This window comes from Miscanthus floridulus, unplaced genomic scaffold, assembly GCF_019320115.1.
Source record: "Miscanthus floridulus cultivar M001 unplaced genomic scaffold, ASM1932011v1 os_2694_1, whole genome shotgun sequence".
Classification (NCBI taxonomy): domain Eukaryota; kingdom Viridiplantae; phylum Streptophyta; class Magnoliopsida; order Poales; family Poaceae; genus Miscanthus; species Miscanthus floridulus.
This window is the reverse complement of record NW_027098452.1, coordinates 81,162-103,712: the sequence shown is the minus strand read 5'-3', so window position 1 is coordinate 103,712 and position 22,551 is coordinate 81,162. Positions and strand designations below refer to the sequence as shown.

The window sequence follows — 22,551 nt, the reverse complement described above, 5'->3', positions numbered from 1 at the left end:
AGAATGATCATATATATATCCTAGGTTTAAGTAAAAGTTACTCATCTCACCAGCATTGCCAGATATGAAGCACTCGAGTGTACCAAACCCTGTCATGTGCCCCTGCCTCTCTCTCGAAGCGTTCTGGCCTGGGTGAAGCAACCAAGGCAAATCATGTCTTGCAACTCAGCAGAGATATTTACCATTTCATCGATCCATTTTACCTTTTGCTTGAACCAAGTACTCCCTCCGTTCCAAATTATAGTTCGTTTGACTTTTTTAACCCCAAGTTTAACCACTCGTCTTATTCAAAAAATTCCTGTCAACACAGTCAAATTTAAGTCATTCTGAAGAACTTTTGTTAATAAACCAAGCCGCAACAAAAGAAGTGATATTTTGTACAAATTTTTGAATGAGACGAGTGGTCAAACTTGAGATAAAAAAAGTCAAACGAACTATAATTTAGAACGGATTTAATAAATAACAAAAGCATTGCCACAACTTCCATTTGAGCATATCTGATGCGCACTGTCTTGGTGGCGCGCGGCAAAATGAATGCGGCAGCAGAGCAAAGACGACGCAAACCGCGCGTCCAAACAAGTCAGCTCTACAGATCGAAGAAGAGCTAAAGTTTTTCATAGTTTCATGCATGGCGAACAAGCTAGGAGATCCTTCTGAAACCAAGACGCAAGGCAGCTAGCAAAGTACAATAGAAAAATGTTAGTTGCAACTTTTGATCCAAATAAGCATTGTCCGTACGTTGCTTTAGCTAATCATTTAATGATAGGGAGGGATTGGATAACTAATCCTTATACCCAGTCGCCAGGTCATCCATTATCCAATCAGTTTCGTCCTCCATTGTTTTTTACGTCAGGCTCTGCCGCTGAATGGGTCCCATATAAATATAAACAAATAGTATCCCTCAAAAAAATATAAATAAATAGTATTTAGACTAAAATAAGAGACTAGTTGTTGTATGAATCAGGCTATAAACTTGTTTGTGGATGACTTGTTTTAGCTTATACCTAAATTTTATTGAACTTGTTCTAAGACCGCACAGGTCATATACCATGGGGTTTAAGTAAGGTTACCCATCACATTACCCTATAGTAGTACCAGTTGATGAAGCACTCGAGTGTACGTACAAAAAGTGCAAACTGTGTCAACTGTCCTGAGCTCTATCGATGGAGACTGGGTGTAGAAATCTAGGCAAAAATCATGCCTTCAGACAGGCCTCAGCTTATTGTGGGCCACCTCTAGATGAATCCAAGAAAACCAAAAAGCAGAGAGAGAGAGAGAGAGAGATCTCTATTCGATCATCGTAAAAACACTCATCTCTGCTTCCTTAGTTCCTTGAACCGAGTAAATTACTATATAAGCATGACGAACTGCTGTTTTGAGCTTATTTGATGCGCGCTGTCTGCATGGTGCGCGGCAGAATGGACGCCGCAGAGAGACAAAGCCGGACGAGCCAGAGCACTGGAGGAAGAGAGGCAAGAAAGTCTTCATGGTGGAGATATAAATACATGGCATGACAAGCAAAGCAAAGCTTGCATGAGCCATGACCCTGAGAAACCTCAACAGCCAGCCAGAGGCAGCAGAGAGTACCTGACCGAATTTTTTACTATTTGGCCATTTTTTCGAAAGTTTCTCTCAAATAGACCCCTGGCGGAAAGAATTCCAGAAATGGACCCTTGGCTCGGCGCTAGAGTGACTGGCGCCGAGCTCGGCGCCACGGTCACTGGCGCCGAGGTCTTGGGCACGGAAAAATGGCCTGCCAGGGGCTCGGCGCCAGAGTGACTGGCGCCGAGACACCTGCATTTAACCCAGCCTGCACTTCTTCCCCGAGCGTTCTTCCTCTTATTTCTCCTCCGTCTCGGGTTTTTTTCTCGCCACTTCACCCTACCTCACAATCACCGGCAACTTAGAATTTTGGCTAAGTCTGAATTTTTTCTACGACTTAGAGACTAGAATTACCATGGATATGTAATTTGAATTTTTACCGTAGCAATGCCATATTGAATTTTATTTTGACTTGGATATGTTACAATCTGTTTAAATCTGTGATTTTACCATGAGATGGACATATGTATATTTAGCACGAGATGGTCTGATTTTTTACCGTGGCTAAGTCCAAACTTGACAAGACTTGTTTTGTTTTGTTGTCATGGAAGTATTAGCTTTAACCTTGTTAAACACCATATCATTCCTACTCAACCATATCGCTCAACAGAGCGCAACAACTCCTGACAAAATTTGGTTGTCCATCACAGATCTATTTGTCGGAGTTGAGCATGTTCTCTCTTAGATATGACCACGAGCTCACTCAAATGAGGCTTTTGGGTGGTGCCATGGTGGTTCGTCGGTGTCAGTCTGATGTCACGTGGTGGTGGGACCACGACCTGAGGAACTCGCAGCAGCCAGCAGCTCTCATCTGTCATCTGTGGCTTCCCCAGCAGAGAGAAGACCAGGTTACAGGAGTTTAGCCACTGTCGCTTCTATAGAGTTAAGAAGAACAGGGCATAAAAGATGCGATTCCTTCTCTAGAGTCCTAGGTGAGTCGGGATTTTGCACCACATCCACGATCTATGCGTATTTGTTTTGTGGTATTATGTGCTCTAATATCTGCTTACATTTTGCATAGTGGCTGACATTCTAGATTTGAAAATCACATTGACATATATATCCAAATTTACTTCTCCAATTTCTCACAATCTAGCTTATATGAGATGTACAAATTTATCTGCAGCTCATGTTTTGATTTTGATTGTTTATGAAGCAAATTATCGCGTATCATCATCGACACCTTGGCAATCGTTCCTGACTTTGATCCTGTCACTTCACAGGGACTCAGGTAAGTAAATGATTTAAAGCATCTGAGACAAATGAATGCTCCATCATCATATATGGAACCCCAAACGCCATCAGAGAGTACTCAAACTCGTAGTAAGGTATTAAATTGAGTTGCTATACAAATTTGGAAGATAAAATATCGCAAACTGATTTAGGTTTAGGTCCAAAAACAAAGTTTGTTGTACTCAACTCAAACTACAACTTCTATTAAAAGTCAAACTTTATATCTAGAAAAGAAACTATAGTTTTACTGTGGTCAAAACTGCATCATGAAAAATGGTGTTAACTATTGATCCAACACTTAGAAACATTTTTAGGCTCGTTCATCAACATAAACCCTAGATCATTTTTTATCCTAAGTATTTCTATGTTGTTTTAAGTGCTCAAATATCAAGTCAGTGTAAAACTCTAGAGTTAGCCATATTTCTCAATATCCAAATCATGGTAAAATTTTAAATTTGTCAATGTCCAAGTCATGGTAAAATTCTAGTCTCCAAGTCATAGCAAAAATTCAGACTTAGCCATTTTTGCATATGTCTGTTCCACAAATTTCAGCATGTCCATCTCATGGTAAATTTAAAGACTTAGCCAAATTCTAAGTTGCCCATCTTATGGTAAATTTAGGGACTTAGCCAAAATTTTATATATCCATCTCACGGTAAATTTAGGGACTTAGCCAAAATTCAGCTCGGGGAAGAAGTGCAGGCTGGGTTAAATACAGGTGTCTCGGCGCCATTCACTATGGCGCCGAGCTCGGCGCCAGTCACTCTGGCGCCGAGCCCCTGGCAGGCCATTTTCCCGTGCCCAGGACCTCGGCGCCAGTGACCGTGGCGCCGAGCTCGGCGCCAGTCACTCTGGCGCCGAGCCAAGGGTCCATTTCTGAAATTCTTTCCGCCAGGGGTCTATTTGAGAGAAACTTTCGAAAAAAGGGCCAAATAGTAAAAAATTCGGAGTACCTGACCACTTTTTCCAACTGAGTTACTAGTAGTAGAGGGTAAAAATATAAAATTGGAGTGAAAATATATACCATGCCCGGAAGTTTTGGGCCGAATGTGTGTATTATCGTTACTTTATGCGATGATTGATCGAGCTTAAACATTGTACGGTTGGTGAAGTATAAGAATAGCGCGGCCATGCATGCTTAATCATATATATTAGAAGTACCCATAATGTTTGTAGAGCACACAACAGTATCCTTCCCCAAAGGCAGACAGATGCTAAGGGCGTGTTCTTTTCTCTTGTCGTAGGATCAGAGACTAAAACAAGAACTAAAATGATGTTTATTTCCAGGGACTAAAGAGAAGGAAAGAGACTCCGAGGGAGGAGAGAGAGAGGGGTATGGACTATTTAGTCCCAATTAGCAGCTCTCTAAGGGACTACTGTGTTTTACCTTTTTTTTATGTACTACTACTGTAGGACCATTTTTTTCTTATAATCGCCTTGACCTTTGTCGCAACTCTTTTGCCTTTCTGCTGCAGTGCATGTGCTCTGCATTAGGGCATTGTATATTAGTATTAGTATACTTGTATCATTTGCTAGCTGCTTTGCAGAGAAAGCACAAGCTAACTAACTAAGGTAGTTGTCTCTGAAAAAGCTAGGGATTAGACCGCTGAAATAATATACAAGGGAGCGAGGCCTAGGCTAGGCAGCTCATGCACCAGTCTGCCCCCCCCCCCCCCCCCCCCCCCCCCCCCCCCCCCGATCCATCTCTTGGCTTCGATCCCGTGAGCGTCAAGACTAAAACAAATTGAAAAGGCGGTCCTAAATGCGCATCATTATATGATATATATATATACTTATATACTACTCCTAGTAGTCTCTACATAGGAGTACATGTAGTAGTCCTCATCATTCCCAATGCGGGCAAAGTGTAGCATGGATTGATTTTATTTTGAATCGAAAGATCGATCGGTCAGTCATCATCACCGAGTAAGCATGATGTAATGCAGTAAGATGTGCACATAATTAACAGCTGAAGCCGAGGCTGATAATGAACCACTGCAAGCGATGGATGGGATCATCGGATCTGCAGGGGAACCCAGAGAACGTGCCATCATCGTCATCATCGTCCTCATCGATGCCACTGATGGCGGCAATTACAATTACAGGAGCTAGCTGTGTGCGTGTGTTTCACTAGCTACTGCTGATGAACTGTTAGTTCATCATCATGCATGATCCTTCTATCCTCCTTGCATTTGTTTTTTCTGGATCGGGCATATAGTCCGTTTTTCATTAAGAGCAAGTAGAGGTAGTTAAACAGTTACAACAACAGGCATCCCGGTAATCTCAAGATTATCAAGACCCAAGCACCCGATACAAGAAAAAGCAAGAAAACAATAAGAAAGGCGGAAGGGAGAGGACCCTTCTCCATAGACCTAACCGACTGAACCTGTAGGAAAAAAAATTCAACGCAAAAGCTGCCCACTTAGAAAACGAAGCCGTGGTGGCAAAGCATCCACCGGAAGAACCAAGATAACGGCGACGACAGCGACCAGGTAGCCGCTGTGATCAACCGCCGAAAGAACCCAGATAATGGCGACAACAACAACTAGGTAGCTGCTGTGGTCAACCGAACGACTACATCGGCAACTCCAACAGTGACCAGGTAGTCACTGTGAACCGAGCGACTGCAGCGGCAACATCAACAGCGATAAGGTAGCCGCTGTGAACCGCGCGACTGCGGCTGCAACGTCAACAGTGACTAGGTAGCCACTATGACCAGCAGAACAACCGCAGCGGCAACATCAACTGAGGCAGGGGCAGACCGATGCGAAGAGTCGAATGAGGCACACGCAGGCACAATACAGTAAGGAGCGACATCCAGCGAATGGCGTGGGAGGAGCAGGCGGAGGGCAACAACGAAGCCTTCAACAAGGGAATGACATCTGCGGACGCCAACTTCGCTGGGAGAGGCACCCAAGATGGACTTCCATCCCCCGACTTGCCCCAGCAACCCCAAACGATGAGCAGAAAAATGACGACGCCTCCAAGAAGGTGATGACACTAGCGCACCACCGTTGTCGGGCCAAGGCAAGAAGCATGGCGGGATTTTCATCCGAAGACTGCTCGCTAGCCACGACAGGCCAGATCCGATGGATGCCCGCCGCAGGCGCCAGACCCTCATAGCGCAGCCTAGCCACCACAGTCGTGGACGCCAGCATGACCAAGGCAGGCACGGGAGGCAGCCGTAGCCTTGGCCAACCGCCGCAGGCGAGCCGCCAGGCTACTGAGGCCACCGAACGCCAGGCCAGTCGCAGCGTCCCGATCGGGCACGACGGATCCATGGCAGGATAGGTCAGATCCGGCCCTGGGGCCCCTAGATCTGCCCTGCCGACCATTGAAACCGCCGGATCTGCCGGGGAAGGTAACGGTGGAGGAGGGGGAGGGAGCGCAGTCGGGGTGGCCCTGCCATGCCCCGGCCAGCAGCCGGTGACCCCCAGCACTGGCCCGAAGAGGATTGCTGGTTGTGTCGACCAAGAGCAGGCGCCACGCGTGCGTACCCAGCCCGCCGCTGACGAGGAGGGACGCACGGATGGCCTAGGCGCCACCAGACGATAGATCCAGCCCCTAGAGGTGCGGATCCGGTTGGCCGCCGCCGTTCACCGCCACAGGTGAAGGGGGTGGTGGAGGAGCAAGAGAGAGGGAATGGGCGGGAACCGCGGACGGACGCCCTTTTTTTGGGACCGCCGCCGCACGCCGGAGGGCGGCGACGACGGCCGAAGGGGAGGACAGGAGGGGGGGGGGGGTGTGCAAGCTCAGTGGCCGGTGTGGTCGCCCGATGGGGGGGGGGGGGCGCTCGGGGGAATGGAAAGGCATGATTTCCCCTCCTTGCATTTGTATGTTGTGTACATGCATCTACATGTGTTTCACAGCCTAACTGCAGGCAGGACTGAACGATACTACTCCTCTGTGCTATGCTAGCTGCAACTTTTCAGCAGGCCCGGCATGGAAATGGAGATGGAACGCAATGATGAGAGTGTGGCAGCCTTTGGACGCGGTGGAAACCCATCGAGCATGGACGCCGGCGTGGGCGTGGCTAAAAAAAAAAGCATGGGAGGAGGAGGAGGAGGAGGAGGAGAGGCCGGAGTGGTGGTAGGGCACCCTGGGGGAGCACCGGAGCATGCAGGATGGACGCGTGCAGGCGTCCGATCGATGGTTGCTGCATGAGACACGCGCGGGATTGGGCCGGACGGCTGTGTGCCGGCGGCAGCCCCGGCAGCGGACCAGCGCTGGTGCCTGCTTAGCTTTTCCGTACGTCGCCAGGCAATCGATGCCGCCCGCCCACCGGCCGCCTCTTTATTAGTTTGCTAGCTCGGAAATTTAGGCGCCGAGCGAGGCCGAAAGAGAAGCTTCTTTTTAATATGCATTGTACCCCTGCTAGCACTTGGCTGCCGCCTGCCGTTGATCGGTGATGACTGGAAAGAACACCCTCTTTGTTTTTTTTTTCCGACCTTTCTCTATCTTCCTTCGGGCGGGGAGGCCAATTGTTATTAATCAGTTGAATGAAGTTACAGCTTCGATCAAATTTTGTTCATTTTGAATGTTCTTACAAAAGTCGTGTTTGTAATGCTGCCGCACATGCTTTGGCGGATCTGGAGTATGCGTGTTCTGAAGGGGAAGAGATAGTTACCATCTCTATCCCTTCGGCTGTCAATGTAACTGTGATCGCTGATTCTTCAGCAAACAAGTAATGAAAGTCCCAGAATTCAAAAAAAAGTTACAGCTTCTAGAAACACTTTTATTTATCTACCAAATACCAATCATCTATATATGCTTTTTCCAACACTGTTTAAAGTCTTCCTCTCTTTGTATAACACTTATGGTAGTGCCCGTCTCACATGTGTTTAAAGTTTTCTGTTGGCCTCTTCGTCCATCTCGGAACAGATTACAAGATGGGCAGAGCAGCTCGTCCCTCCAGCGCTTCAATAACCCAGACAATCGTCCCCTCCAGTGCTCTCGCGAATCGTGGCCGTCTGCGTAGTCCACCTGCCGTTTTTTTACTCGGCTCGCACTTTTTTTTTCTCTCGTCGCTCATGCTGCTGGACTGGCGGGCTTACGGGGTCGCCAAACCCACAAGCTCCTCTTGGGTTGTTTGCTCCCTACCACTTGATCAGAAATGAAGGACATCGGACGCAGGTACATCCGAGGACGTAGTGAGTTAGAGGAGCTGGTTCCGTGTGGGTTGGGGGAGGGAGTGAGTGTTAAGGGGGCTTGTGCCCCCTCCTTATCAATAATAGCTTGTGGTTGCTTTTCACTTGCTTTTGAAGGAGCTATTTAATTGGTTTTGAATTTGTATACATTTAACTATTGTGAAATCAAAGTTAAAAGGCAATGTGAAACTATGACGACCTTAATGTGAAACAATGACTTTTGAATGGTGGCCAAATTAGTAAGAATAAAAGTGTAGAAATGAAACAGTAAAATTGAAGTAGTCATGTTCTACTTCTTCCCTCTATAAAAGGAAATGTATGGAGTTGAAAGGGGCATCTTCATGTATAGATGTTCATGTACAGAAATCATCCACAAACAATATAGTTGTGTTCCATCTCCCAACGAACTACTGTCCTCTGTGTTCTTGTGGTTGTGTACCGTTAACATGAAAACTCGATTTCTAATATTAACCATATATTTTTATTTTAGAAAAAAATATTATAGGAAAATTCACTTTTTGAACCAGTCAAGCGCTAAACTTGTGTGGTTTTAACAGTTAGATTGCCAACGATATCTGATTTTGGAGTTTGATTGCCAAAACCATACTCGAATAATAGTTCGATGACCAAAAATAAATTTGTTTCTTGCTTTTTATACACATCGTGAAAAACATACCATAACATCAATGAGAAATGGATTCTTAATAGCTAAGCTTATTATTCCCTTCACCCATTAGCCACATGCATAGCTTTGGTGAACGGCATTAGCCACATTTAAAACTATGTGATCAGCACACACTTCGGCCCAAAAAGCTCATTCAATATTGGATTGAAAGATGAAGAAAAAAGTCCACATTACCTCTCTCAACTTTCACGAAAGTCCGCCTTTTCTCCTTAAACTCTAAAACCGGGTAAAACATCTCTCTCAACTTTTAAAACCGTTCATCTTACCTCCCTAGCCCTGTTATAAATAGTTTTGAAGGCGGTTTTGTCTTTTTCATTTTTATTTATTTTGGCTAAATCTTTGAAAAATAATAGTAAATCATAGCAAAATAATAAAATAGAAAATCTAATTTTGTTGGACTCCACATAAGTAGATCTACACAGTGAACATATAATATGATATGCTTTAGTACAAAGTTTTTGCTGTGGTTTTATATCTATATTTTTCTGTAATTAATTAGAATAATTCATAGCTGCAGTTTCTATGGTCCAATTATGATGAAATTTTTATGGTGGGATAATTATTATATGATTGAACTGTAGTAAAAAATTTATACCCATTGGATCATGTATATATTAGTTATAGATTTATTTATATTTAACAAGCATAAACCTAAATAAAATCTATAACTAAGTTATACATGATCCAATAAGCATGAAATTTTTACTACAGTTTAAGCATACCATAATTAGCCCACCATAAAAATTTAACCACAATTGGACCATAGAAATGCAGCTATGAATTATTCCATTTAATTACAGAAAAACATAGATCTAAAACCATAACAAAAACTTTGTACTAAAGCATACCATATTATATGTTCACTGTATAGATCTACTTATGTGGAGTCCAACAAAATTAGATTTTCCATTTTATGAATTTTCTATGATTTTTCAAAGATTCAGCCGAAATAAATACAAAAGATAAAGATGAAACCACCTTCAAAACTGCTTATAACAGGGCCAGGGAAGTAAGATGAACGGTTTTAAAAATTGAGGGAGGTGTTTTGTCCGGTTTTGAAGTTTAAAGAGGAAAAACGGACTGTCGCGAAAGTTGAGGGAGGTAATGTAGACTTTGAAAAGATGTACATGTTACCCTCAATATCAGAAGTCTCTAAGCCCAAAATTAGTAACTCCAGCCCAGTTAAGATAAAGGTCCACCCTGAATTTTCGGCCCAACAAGCCCACTTCACACATCGCTAATCCAACGGGTGCAGATAGTCCATTTCGTTTTTTTTATCCAGGAAATAGAAACCGAGTTGATCCGGTTTGATTGGCGACGCAGCAACCACCTGTCATCACTCATCACTCCAGTCCACTCCAATCATCCGCTCCAGGAGCCGGCGGCCGGCGGCCGGCGGCGACGAGGGAGATGGCGGCTGCGTCGGCGGCGGAGGTGGGGTACGGGATAGTCGGGGTGGGGATGATGGGGCGGGAGCACCTCCACAACCTCGCCCACCTCGCCGCCGAGCTCGGCCTCCCAGCTCCCCAGGTACTTATATCTCAACCCACCCTCGTAATTATCTGCTAGATTCTGAGTTCTCAAATGTGTTGTCTCCTCTTATAAACTGTGCAAAAAAAAAAAAACAGATTTTGAATAGAATAAATGAATAAATTATGATTAGACTGTGCAAAGCAGAACTATGTGCGTTCTTAGTCGGGTACTAATTACTGAATCGGTAAATCTTAGTAACATCCAAAAGGTTTCAAGACCTTTTCAGGTCACCGCGAGCTGCTGGACAGCGGGCTCTGTGACGCCATCATCGTATCGTCCCCAAACATGACCCACTACGAGATACTCATGGACATCATCGGCCACCGCGAACCGCACCACATTCTTGTCGAGAAGCCGCTGTGCACCACTGTGCAGGACTGCAAGAAGGTTAGTTAGTCCGGTACTTTGTTCTGTTGGTTATGTGATTTCGTCATGACCTGCTACTGCTAGCTAGCGCATTCTACTCTGTTTCTTTTGTTGATATCACCTCACTGTTGTCTACCTTCATCCTCATGGACAGATCACCAAACCATACTCTCTAATAGCACAATATGATTCTACCCCGCCAAAATCATAAATCAGTATCATTGTTCTCCTGACCAGGGAACATGGGATTCATGTTGTTGAAGACAACTGTTTTCATTGAGTTTTAGCTTCACTCTGCATGCCACGGACATTCTGTTTTTGTGTATTAGTATCTATGTTGCTATTGCGTTCAAAAAAATAGTGTTGAAGAAAACTGTTTTCATTGTTTCAGCTTCACTCTACATGCCACAGACATTCAGTTTTTGTGTATTAGTGTCTATGTTACAATGCCACAGACATTCAGCTTTACATGGGTGTTTTTCTGTTCAAAAATATGCCCTGCTCTTGCCGGTATCTTTTCGGAAAAAAATTACCCATGTTACCAACTAGATATCGTGACCTGTCCTCTGTTTCATTTTGAAATTCACATTCTTTGAATCTCTGTTGACTTTTATGTTTCCATACAGGTCATTGAAGCAGCTAAACAGAGACCAGACATACTTGTGCAAGTTGGATTAGAATACAGGTATATGCCACCAGTTGCTAAGCTGATAGACATCGTTAAGAGCGGTACACTAGGACAAGTCAGAATGGTGGCAATATGCGAACACCGTTTTCCTTTCCTTGTCAAGGTACTGGTACCTGTGTTTAATTGTAGTACATACAAGTTCACTTCTTATTGTTTTTAAGTGCTACAACGTGCAGGTGAACAACTGGAATAGATTCAATTGTAACAGTGGGGGAACTCTAGTAGAGAAGTGTTGCCACTTCTTTGATTTGATGAGACTGTTTGCAGCTGCAAATTCCAGTTCGTGTGATGGCTTCAGGAGCCATTGATGTTAACCATAAGGATGAAGTTTATGATGGAAAGGTCTGTTTGTCTCACTTCTTGATTAAAATATTTCATTGGATGCATATTCTGTGCATGCATAGCTCTGTGCTCATGCCCATGCAGCCGTGCCATTTTCAATAAACATGTTCTGTTTCGTCTTTCTCTTCCTACTGAAAGACTTGCGATCAATATAACAGTGAAAGCCTGAGTGCTTATATTTAGACTCACTGCTCTAGCATTTGTGCAATGTTGCAGTTGGAACTCCAACTCCTAATCCATAACAGTAAATAAACCACAAGCTGAAGGCAGCCTTTAAACATTCCTAGTAGTGGCTAAAAGTTGATTATCTCCTAATGCAGGTACCAGATATTATTGATAATGCATATGTGATAGTAGAATTTGATAATGGCTCTCGTGGCATGCTTGATCTCTGCATGTTTGCTGAAGGAAGTAGAAACGAGCAAGAAATTTGTGTGGTTGGTGACATTGGGAAGGTACAATATAGCTATACGTTTCTTACAATTTTTATTTTTCCAAGTGGTGCCATACTCAACTGTAACCTTTTGCAGATGTGATTCTAGGTAATTTAGTTATACTTAATTGGCTCAGTTTACAGTTTGGTATCCCAAAATTCCTGTCTGATTACTCTGTTTTACTAGTAGTGTGTAGGTACAGTATACAAGTATGTTATCCTTAGAAGAAAGGCCTGAAACTTGAGGGAAAAAATATCACCAATTATAGAAGTACATGTTCCCTTGACTGTGATTCAAGTGGGTTAAACTACACTGGGCTCTAGAATTAGCTTCTGGCACATACCTATGTAAAATTAGGAAGTACAGTTAACTGTGACTTATTCCTTAGTGTGTGGATATGCCTAATACATAACGGAACCATGAACTGTTTAGGCTCAAGCTAACCATACAAATTATGAACTCGCCAATCCAACAAATGGCTGTGCTTGTTTGTACTAAATATAATCATTAATGCTGGAATAATCACCTTCTTGTACTACCAAGAGGTCTAGGAAAATGTACCAATTTCCTCTTGTTTTGGCACCTTTTTGGGCAAATAATTAAGGTAGCCTCTAGAGTCTAGCTGAGACATTATGAATGCTACTTGCTATGTATTCCAAAGGCTGATCTTGGATGGGGAATCATTGATGAGTAAGTTAGTTCACAAAAAGCTTGGTGATAAAATGCATGAGCATGCACTCTGTTGCATGAAAACAAAGTTCAGGATGAAGATCAAAACTGGTGGTTCTGATTAGCTAGATATCTGGTCGAATCAATAAGGCAAGGGAAGCATCTGGACTGGATTGTTATAGGAGTCTCTGAAAATCTGCAACAATATTATCTCTACAAGAGGCCTAAGGGATATAGTGGTTTTATAATATTCTTGATCAGTTAATTTTCCTGCTTTGAGGGAGAGGGAGGGCTAAATGTCTATTTAAAGTCTGAACTGTGAGTCCCTATTGTGTCACTGTTCATAGTCGACCACAGGTAGCTCAGGTTCCTCTCATCTCTGAGTGATTTTTCAGATGGAAGAAATTGGTTTATTCTTGTTGAATCTTGTTTCCTAACAAGGATCTTGAATCTCTGCTATCCTGTCTTTGTTTAAAATTCAGTTCTAGTGAACATGATACATTTTTTATTGAAACAGGGTGAAACTTTTGTTCCAGAGAGCATTGTCAGGTTTGGAAAGAGAGCAGGAGGCAGAGATGGAGTTGTAACAGTAATGGCGGAAGATGAACGGATCAAGTATGCTCTATTTTTTCTGTCCCATATTAGCATTTATTTTTCATAAGTCCTACAATTTAAAGAATATTTGTACATTCAAATGACAGTCTCAAAAGTAATAATTTTGTTGTTGGCCTTGCCCCTGTACCACCTTTATTTACAGCGCTTGCATATTCGGTGCTTCTTGCACTAGCGTAGTCTGATTCTATATGACCAGATAATCAATGCACACTGAACCCAAAAAAAATAAGAAATTTCTATTTAATTTTGCCTTAGGATTAGAGTTAAGATGCACAATGCATAGTTTTGCATACTGCAAGTTTTGGCTTGTATCTTAACGAAGTGTGTGTATCATAGGTATCAAGGTCTTCATCATGGATCCAGCTATTTGGAACACCTCAATTTCTTGTCTGCTATAAGGGCTCAAGGTGCATCAGGACCATCTGTCAACTTAAGTGACGGTCTACTATCTGTTGCCATCGGTGTGGCTGAGCAATTATCCATCGAGAAGGGCCGGTTTGTAACCATGGAAGAGGTCTTAGGTTTGTAGCCTGGTGATAATTCAGGCATGCTAATGTATTGTAAAACCTTTTGTGTATTATTAGGTACATGGACTTAAGAGTGCTCAAGACTGACGAGTTTATGCAAAGTTAGGATAACATTAATACAGGCATTTGAAACAGAGGAATATGATGATAATCTTCAAGCAAATGTCATGGAGTAGCAGGGTTATATTATCTGCAAGTGATATCTTGGACCTGTTGGTTGTGATTAACGGATCAATAAATCTAGAATATGTCATATTATTTCTCTTGATTTCTCTCTCTGAGTTTTAGAGAAGTTTAATGACATGTCAACAATATTATTATCTCATATTTACCTACAAGTTTTTTAGAGCATTGAAGTTATTGATTGATTTCAAGACAGGACGAATCAAGGCGGAGTGTTGAGAAACAAGTCGACCTGTCAGTGATCTTGTCCCCATGGATTCACCCTGCGAATTCAACCCATGGATTAGTGACTAAGATTAGCAGTAGCCGTCTATGTAATCGTATGCTTACTATTCTCTCATGTAAAACACTGACATCCCCTGGACGTGTGTCGGCCATCCCCTAGGCGACGGTTCGCTACTTACTCCCCTGTCCTTAAAAGAACAGATTTATAGCAAGTTTGGGACAGACTAGAAAATAGGATAAATGACTTTGTTGCCTCTCATTAAGCTTCTAATTAACTTTAACTGCACTCACCACTTGCCGAGAAGCTACACATACGCCGTATGGTGTTTCTAATAATATATTAAATGTTATTGCACCAACTACATCAATACTTACCTGTTCGCTTTGCTGAAAAGACAAGCTGAAAAGTACTGTTCACTGATTTTTTGTGAGAGAAAAACAATATTCCTTCATTGAAAAAGTACGGCTCATAAGATAAATAAATACATCCGATGGATGGTGAGGGACTAAAAGTTGATTTATTCAAAGATAAATTTTATCATAGAAATCTATTTTTTCAAGGGCAGAGGGAGTACAAAACCTGAGCGATGGAAGCAACACAGTTCAATTATTTCTTTCTCTCATTCTCGTTCTTACAACTTCAAACAACAACGACAGCCGACACGCCAGCTGTACCAAAGAAGAAACAACAATGATAGCCGAGGGATAATTGAGCCCAACACCTATAGGTAAGTTGGACATTAGTAATGAAACAGCAATGACAGCCGAGAGATAAAGGAGCCCAAATGCAGCGCCTGTGGGCAAGTTGGGACTGGTCCCTGTGTCGACACAGACTCGTTGACGTTCTTCATTCTTCATCACTGCTCCAATGAGTATTTGCCACGTTACGGGAGTACCTTCGTGAACGGGGGACACCCTGACCCCGCCTCGCTACAAGGCAAGAAGAAACCACCATAAGTGAACTCCAACAAAGAAGACCGGTGGAAAAGAAGAAAAAAAAGTTTTTCATTTTTATATCCCTATATACGTATTCTCTCTGTTTCAATTTGTAAGTTGTTCTAGCTTTTCTTAGATACGTTACTTTTACTTATATTTATACATAATGTATATCTAGTTGTGTAGCAAAATCTACATATCTAGAAAAGACAGAATGACTTACAATTTAGAACTAAGGGAATACTATTTGTTTCCGTCAGGATCCGGTTTGCTATTGGAATTCGGATGTATTATTGGATATAGATCTTGAAAAATTGAAGGTTGGAATCCACTTTTCCAAGCTTTATAAGGCTATATTCTCAGTGCATTATGTGTCACTGTTTCAAATGTTATTATGAAACTTAAGATACAACTCACCCAATAAATAGTATCATGATATTATTTCTTACGAGCATCTAAACAATTAATTATCATATATCTTTTATCTATGAAAATGGATCCAAGGGTTGTGCGCGGGCTTCTAATGTCGACGAGGATACAACTTTTATCTCTATCTTCATTAAATCCATGCTAAGTCAGCAAAAAAAAATTCTAGGTGGCATCTAGTTAATTAGTATGCACTCACTCCGTTTAGAAAAGGATGTAATTCTTGTTTTTCAAGGGCTTTTAAATTTGACCAAAGTTATACGAAAAATACTAACATTTATGATACAAATTAAGTACTATTAGATTAGTTATGGAATATATTTTCTTAATAAACTAATTTGGAGACATAAATGTGAATACTATTACTAACTATAAACTTGATCAAACTAACTACTATCCATTGGCACAGGCATACCTTTCTAGCCTCACTTTCCTAGGGCCGTGTGGAACTGGAAGTCAATCTTCATTAAAAATCGGATAAAAGGATATCCATTGACTCGTTATTAGTCTCATGGGATATGCTCTAGAATGGCTCAACAAGGCAAAATAAGTTACATAATCTCCAGGATTGCAAATTCCCATAAAAGTCACTTGCTCCGCCCTTTTTAACTGTCGTTCTCATTAAAAAAACATATTTGACTTTAACTACATATATAAGAAAATATCAATATTTATGGTATATAGTTAGTATCATTTGATAGACTGTCTATTTTTCATAACAAATTTATTTGAAGATACAAATGTTATTATTTTTTATAAAACTAGTCAAACTTAAGAAAATATTTGATGACTAGCATGAATAACGACATTTAAAAAGGGAACGAGGGACTATAGGATAAAGGAAGTGACATCCGCGCATCAGGCTATTTTTTGGGGGTACGGATGTGCATGTTTACCAAATGAACGAAAGACATGACGTGAGCCAGTGCTGCACTGGTAAGACACTCCGGCATTCTCCTTGTGAATCGCTTTTTCCTGACACTAAAACAAAAATGTACTCCCTCTATTTTAGAAATTGACTAGGCATGTGTTCTCCAAAACTATAATTATATTTTACATGTAATTTTTTACTAAAAATGTTGGTAGCTTCAAAACTATAACCATAGAAAGTAAGACATTGAAATATGAATTTAATGATATATTTTTTGTTTAATAGAGTTTATATCACAAAATACATCCATATTGAATCGAAAGTCTCCAGCATACCGACCACGCAAATTAGCAAACATGTATTTTAAATAAAAACCAGAACAACAACAAAAATAAACCATAAATTAGCAAACATGCAGATAGCTAATTTTTTTATGTATCTTGGCATGTTTGATATTGCAAATTATGGTTCAAATCAATATGGTTGAGTTAGGACTTGCCTTCACCACGGTGATTTCCCGCCGATGGTTCCTCAGGGACGTCTTGTTGCCTTTCGACTGCCTTCTTGAATACTTTTTTCCTCGAAATTTCATGAGTTAACATCCAATAAGTAAACATTGATAAAACAAATCCAAACAGAAATTTAGAAACTGATGAAATTAAGCAATTATTAGTAGTGATGTATAGACCATAGGTTTGGACAAATTTACACATATGGATATATTACAAGCAGAGTTGAAGTAGAGAAGACACAGATCTGGGAAGATTTACCAAAAAAAATAAGTGCAGAAAATAAAGATGAGGATTATTTCAGAAAAAAGCAGATAGATTTTCGGATTTCATGGCTGGAAACAAAATAGCTCTTTTTTAATAAAAAAAAAGTTAACGCAAGGATAAGGTGAGCTTACTGTCGGAATTTTCCAGTATCTCTAGAGCAACTTCAGGACAGGTGGCTTTGAGTTCCTTGTATCCTTCACTTGAGAGCACATCATCCCTTGTTCTCTCAGAAGAGTTGATAAATTGGATGCATGCACCTTTCAGCTCCCTGCAATGATGATTGTGAGCTAGGGCTATAGTGGTTGTGACACTGTCAACAGTTGGTCTCTTGGAAAGGATGTTTCCACAATACAACTTCATCCTTTTCATGTCATATTTGTCGGCAGCCGCCAATAAACTCTTAGCCATTTCCTCATTTCTGTGTTCTTTCAGCAATGAATCTGTGTAGATGAAGTGACGCAGGGCCTTGAAAACAGCGGGCTCCATGTCTTGAATAACAACTGTGCTGCTGTTATCAGGAATAGCCCTCCTGTCCCTCATTGTTTGTCCATCGAGATGAGGCTGAGTAGCAGTAGTTTTTAAGGCCGGACAACGAATGTCAAGGATGAGCTTGTGGGCACGGAAATCCTCAGATTTAACCTTGAATGTGATATCCCCATCGTCCCGATCGCGGGACAACAAATTTCCAAGATGAGATGACAAGTCTGAGGGCGGCACTTGAACAACGACGACGGGGTTGGAACTGACAGCAGTCTCCTTCAACTGTGATTCCTTTATAACAGTGACAAAGCATTGGATCTTAAGAGAATCGTTCCGAAGATACCTAGGTAGATCGCTTTTCTTCTTGAATTTGTCAGTTCCGCAGGTGGATGAAGCTTCAGCTGTTAACACAGTCGTTGACTTGATGGCGGCTTCGTCTTCAGTGAGCCTAAACTCGTACGCCAGCCTCACCTTGGTGAACTCACTCATGAGCTCCAGTTGTACTCCCACGTAATCTTTGCACTCTTCCCCGTTGCCGGTTCCGTCAGGGTAGTAACGGATGCGCCAGTCATGGCCGCCGACAGTGAACCTGGTGGAGCAGATGTATCCTCCATCGCCGAGGTCGCTGTGCTGGCTGTAGTCGCTTATCTCCAATGTGTGTACCTCACTGTCCGTCACCGAGCTGCATATCGACGCTGATGCCCTTGCCCTCGCCTGGGATGCCATTGCTACCCAGCTTTTCTCTAGAGTTTGTTGTGGATCGGATCAGAGTTCTGGCAGCGGGGCTGGGGGGGGGGGGGAGTTGGGGGTTGGGGGTTGGAAGGAAGGGTGCATGAGAAACGTCTTTTATAGACAAGAGTTTCCGACATGGCTTGTCTATTATATTACTCCCTCTGTCTCAATTAATATGTTGTTTTGCCTAGAAAAATCAAAACGACCTATAATTTGAAACAAATGGTGGTTTTATGATTGACACTAATACAAAATCAAATTTTGCTGATGCTTGTGATTTTTTTTACTGGCGGTTAATGATGTATAGGCACCAGTAAAAAGAAAATTGATGGCCTATGCTATGAACCGCCAGTGTAATTCACTTTTACTAGCTGATTTTTTAAGTCTAGCTACCGCATTCTAGTGGCGGTAGATTTAAGAAAACAACTAGTAAAATCAGTCTACCTTCCTATTTTAAGGTACAGTCAGACTATTTACCGGCACACTCAATAAATTCTCACCTCCTAAAACTAATCTCTACACCTAAAAAGACTCTAACGTCATCATCTACCTAGTGATACCAAATCTTGATCGTTGTTCACGTGTCCGTGACCGATAAGAATCATTCTCCAGTCAAAGCTCACGCGTCCGCGTCCTACCAAGATCCGATTCAAAAATCGGATCCACTTCCGCGTTCAATACGAAGTCCTCAAAGCACACGTCCGTGTCTGATTACTGAGGTTCAGACTAAAAAATTATGACCACGGTACAACACACGGGCATATGTCTAGTTAATAGATAAAGGAAATGAGTACCACTTTCAAAGGAAGAGCTTTTAAGAGGACCGTCTCTGAAAATCATAGGCCCAGCCCATCTGCTTTTCTCTCTTATTTTCCCCACAGCCCATGTTCACCTTCATCCATGTGTCTTTCACTTCCCTCACCCACCACCTCATATAGCTTTTCGAGGAGTTAACTAATTTTAAATTTGGCTAGATTTATATAAAAAATAGTATCAATGCTTAATTATATCTCTACAAATATTTTTGTTATAAAAAATAATATGAAATTAATCTAATGATACTTATTTAATATTATAAATATCTAAACTTTATAATGTATATTTGGTCAAATTTGAGATTGTGTGTAGAGGTACATATCGGATTAGGACAGGACAACGGTCTCCACCAAACCAGCCTTGACGAGGTTGTTGTGACATGTTCTGACAACTCATATGGTAGTTATGTAGAGATTGCGAAAGAACGCCTCAAAGTTTGGGTAGACTAGCTGGTCAACCCTCACCCACAGAGTCAGCCTCATTGGTGCTATTCCAACCAGCAGCTTCAACCTGTCCTGCAAAAATACTGGCAATAAGCTTTTCTTCTCCCTCCAACCGAAAGTAAAACTTGCAAGCATGTGAAGCCAATTGATAAAACTAGTTTGGGGTGGCTTTAGTGGCTTCTAATACAGATCGGCGTGCTGTATATTAGAGCAGGTACAATAATTGGCTTATTGTCAAGCAAATGTTGATGCGGAGGACAGAAGTAAGGAGTGAGAGAGAGGAGAGCTCGGCTCTCATGCAAGTAACAAGCTGGGCATAGATGCATATGCAGTAGTGGGTCCGTGCACTAAGTGAATGTGAGAAATATTAGGAAAGAGAAGATGGGGTATGGATAAAACTAACAATAAAAAAGTTTCTTATAGACAAATAAAAGACTACTATTGTATAGCTTGGCTCTTGCAACTTGGCTAATAGTTAAATACTTAGCTCTATTATTGGCCTTGCTCTTAGAGAAACCCAAGCTATAATAAACCCGACCAATGAGGCTCTAGTGCATGCATGCATCCCTCCACAGCCAGACAAGAAAATTATTACTACGTGAGACTACTTGGATTAGTTACGTACGTACGTGTTGCTGGCCCAGGCTGGCCGTAAGCTATGTGGTCTAGCGTCTAGATCTAGATCATATGAACGCGCGTGATGATTAGACCAGTCAAACGGTTGTTGGTTAAAATTAGTCGCTAATTAATCATGTCGGGGGACTATCCCTGTCGAGGTTAATATAGCAGCTATATATTAGTAATGTGCATGCAGTGACAATCTAGTACTACTGGCAGTACCTTCTCAACGTTACGTTCTGGTAAAGATTCTGCCGCTGATGCTCAGACTTCGGAGGACCAGACAAGCCGAGGAATTGAAGAAGCAGCGTGAGATGCGCGTACTCAACTCAAGTACAAACCGTGATCATGTGGCATGCACTACGGGATACAGCCCAAAAACACTCGGCAAAGGGTTTACCGAGTGTAACACTCAGCAAACGACACTAGGAAAACTTTTTAACGGCAAACCATGTTTACCGAGTGTTTTTTATCGGACACTCGGCAGTGAATGTGTTACTGGTGTACCAAGTAATATAATTGGCGATGTTGTGTTGTGGAAATGAATTATTGTGCCACTGACTTTATTGTATGAATTTAATCTCTCCAGTGAATTTAGTTTGGAATAAGTATAAAATCTTTCTATAATTATTTGGCATCATCCAATAATTACTTATTGTTGCACTTCTGTAGATGATGCGCACCCGTGGGCAGGTGTTGACTGGAAGTCAGGATGCTAACAACAATCCACCACCACCACCGCCTCCCACAACAGTGGAGTTCTTTGCTCAGTTTCTGGGGAACCAGCGTGTTATGGAGGAAATGCTGCGCAATATTGCGTAGAATACCGCACGCGGGGGACATCAGCGTCCGGGTCCGGAACCTAACCAGTATAGCACGTTCAAGGATTTCTTGGACATGAAGCCACCTATCTTCAAGGAAGCAGAGGAACCACTACAAGCTAATGAGTGGTTAAACACAATTGAGCAGAAGTTTCGCCTTCTGAAGGTCACAGACCAGATGAAAGCTGAGTATGCCTCACATCAGTTGTAGGGACCCATAGGTATATGGTGGACCCACTACTTGTCTACCTTACCTACCGGTGCTAATTTCAGTTGGGATCAGTTCAAGATAGCCTTTAGGGGACATCACATACCCCTAGGGCTTATGAGGATGAAGGCCGTAGAGTTTATGAAGCTCACTCAGGGACCCAAGACCCTCACTGAATACATGTATGCTTTCAACAACTTGTTGATGTATGCTCCTGGGTTTGTGAATACTGAGGAGAAGAAAATTGAGAGTTTTAAGTGAGGACTTAGTACTAAGCTGATGAAGACCATGGTAAATTCTAAGTGCGCAACTTACAACGAGTTTGTCAGTGATGCTCTTACCCAGGAAAACCATAACAATTTGCATGCTGCAGCTAAGGGGCGTAAGCAAGCCTTTGAGGCAGGTGCATCAGTACCGTCCACCTACGCCATGGTTTAGGCCACCACAGAAGAAGGCACAGCCCAACCAGCAACAGAAAGTGTATCGTAGGGTTTTTTCTATTGCTCTACCAAAGGGAAGTGCAGGATAGAGAAGTTCAGGGACACCAAGGCACAACTTACCGTGCTTCAACTGCAACAAGCCCGGTCACTTTACAAAGGAGTGCCCTTATCCCAAGAAAGGCAACAATCAGAACCAAGGCAACCAGTGGCAGGCAAATGCTAATGCCCATTCAGGGCATGTTCATTACACTGTCGTGGAAAAAATTCCTATGGGAGAGGTTGTCACTGCTGGTATGTATCTTGTGGACCTACACCCTGCAATTGTTTTGTTTGATTCTAGAGCTTCACATTCATTCATGAGTCAAACATTCGCATCTGAGCATAATCAGAAGGTAAAAGTTGTAGACAAGGATGGCTATTGTATAAGTTCAGCTAGGGCTAGTATATCTACCAACCAGATAGTTCGAAATGTACTCATCTTAATAGGAGGAAGGGAGTTTACTATGGATCTTGTAGTGTTACCAGGTTTGGGGATAGATGTGATCTTGGGTATGCACTGGATGAGTGGTCATGGAGTCATTATTGATATCGCAAATAGAACCATCGAGTTGAGGGAACCAAAAGGGGATGGTACGTTTATGGTGCCGCTTCCTAGGAGTTTTGACCTTCAAAACTTATCTTGTGCTATCCAGACCACAACTCTCTTTGATATTCCAATGGTATGTGATTTTCCAG

The 22,551-nt window shown here is 42.1% G+C and overlaps 1 protein-coding gene and 1 pseudogene across 1 annotated transcript; one reads left to right on the top strand and one right to left on the bottom strand.

Annotated features, from left to right (window-relative positions):
• Nucleotides 1-10,005: 10,005 nt before the first annotated feature.
• Nucleotides 10,006-14,099, top strand: LOC136535318 (uncharacterized; annotated as a pseudogene).
• Nucleotides 14,100-14,799: 700 nt separating this feature from the next.
• On the bottom strand, nucleotides 14,800-18,515 carry LOC136535320 (BTB/POZ and MATH domain-containing protein 1-like). Its single transcript, XM_066527616.1, has 3 exons — nucleotides 17,390-18,515; nucleotides 16,982-17,053; nucleotides 14,800-15,179 (listed from the first exon to the last, which is right to left on the bottom strand). Exons 1-3 carry the CDS (start codon nucleotides 18,462-18,464, stop codon nucleotides 15,097-15,099), a joined length of 1,230 nt encoding a protein of 409 aa, XP_066383713.1. The 5' UTR covers nucleotides 18,465-18,515; the 3' UTR covers nucleotides 14,800-15,096.
• Nucleotides 18,516-22,551: the final 4,036 nt, after the last annotated feature.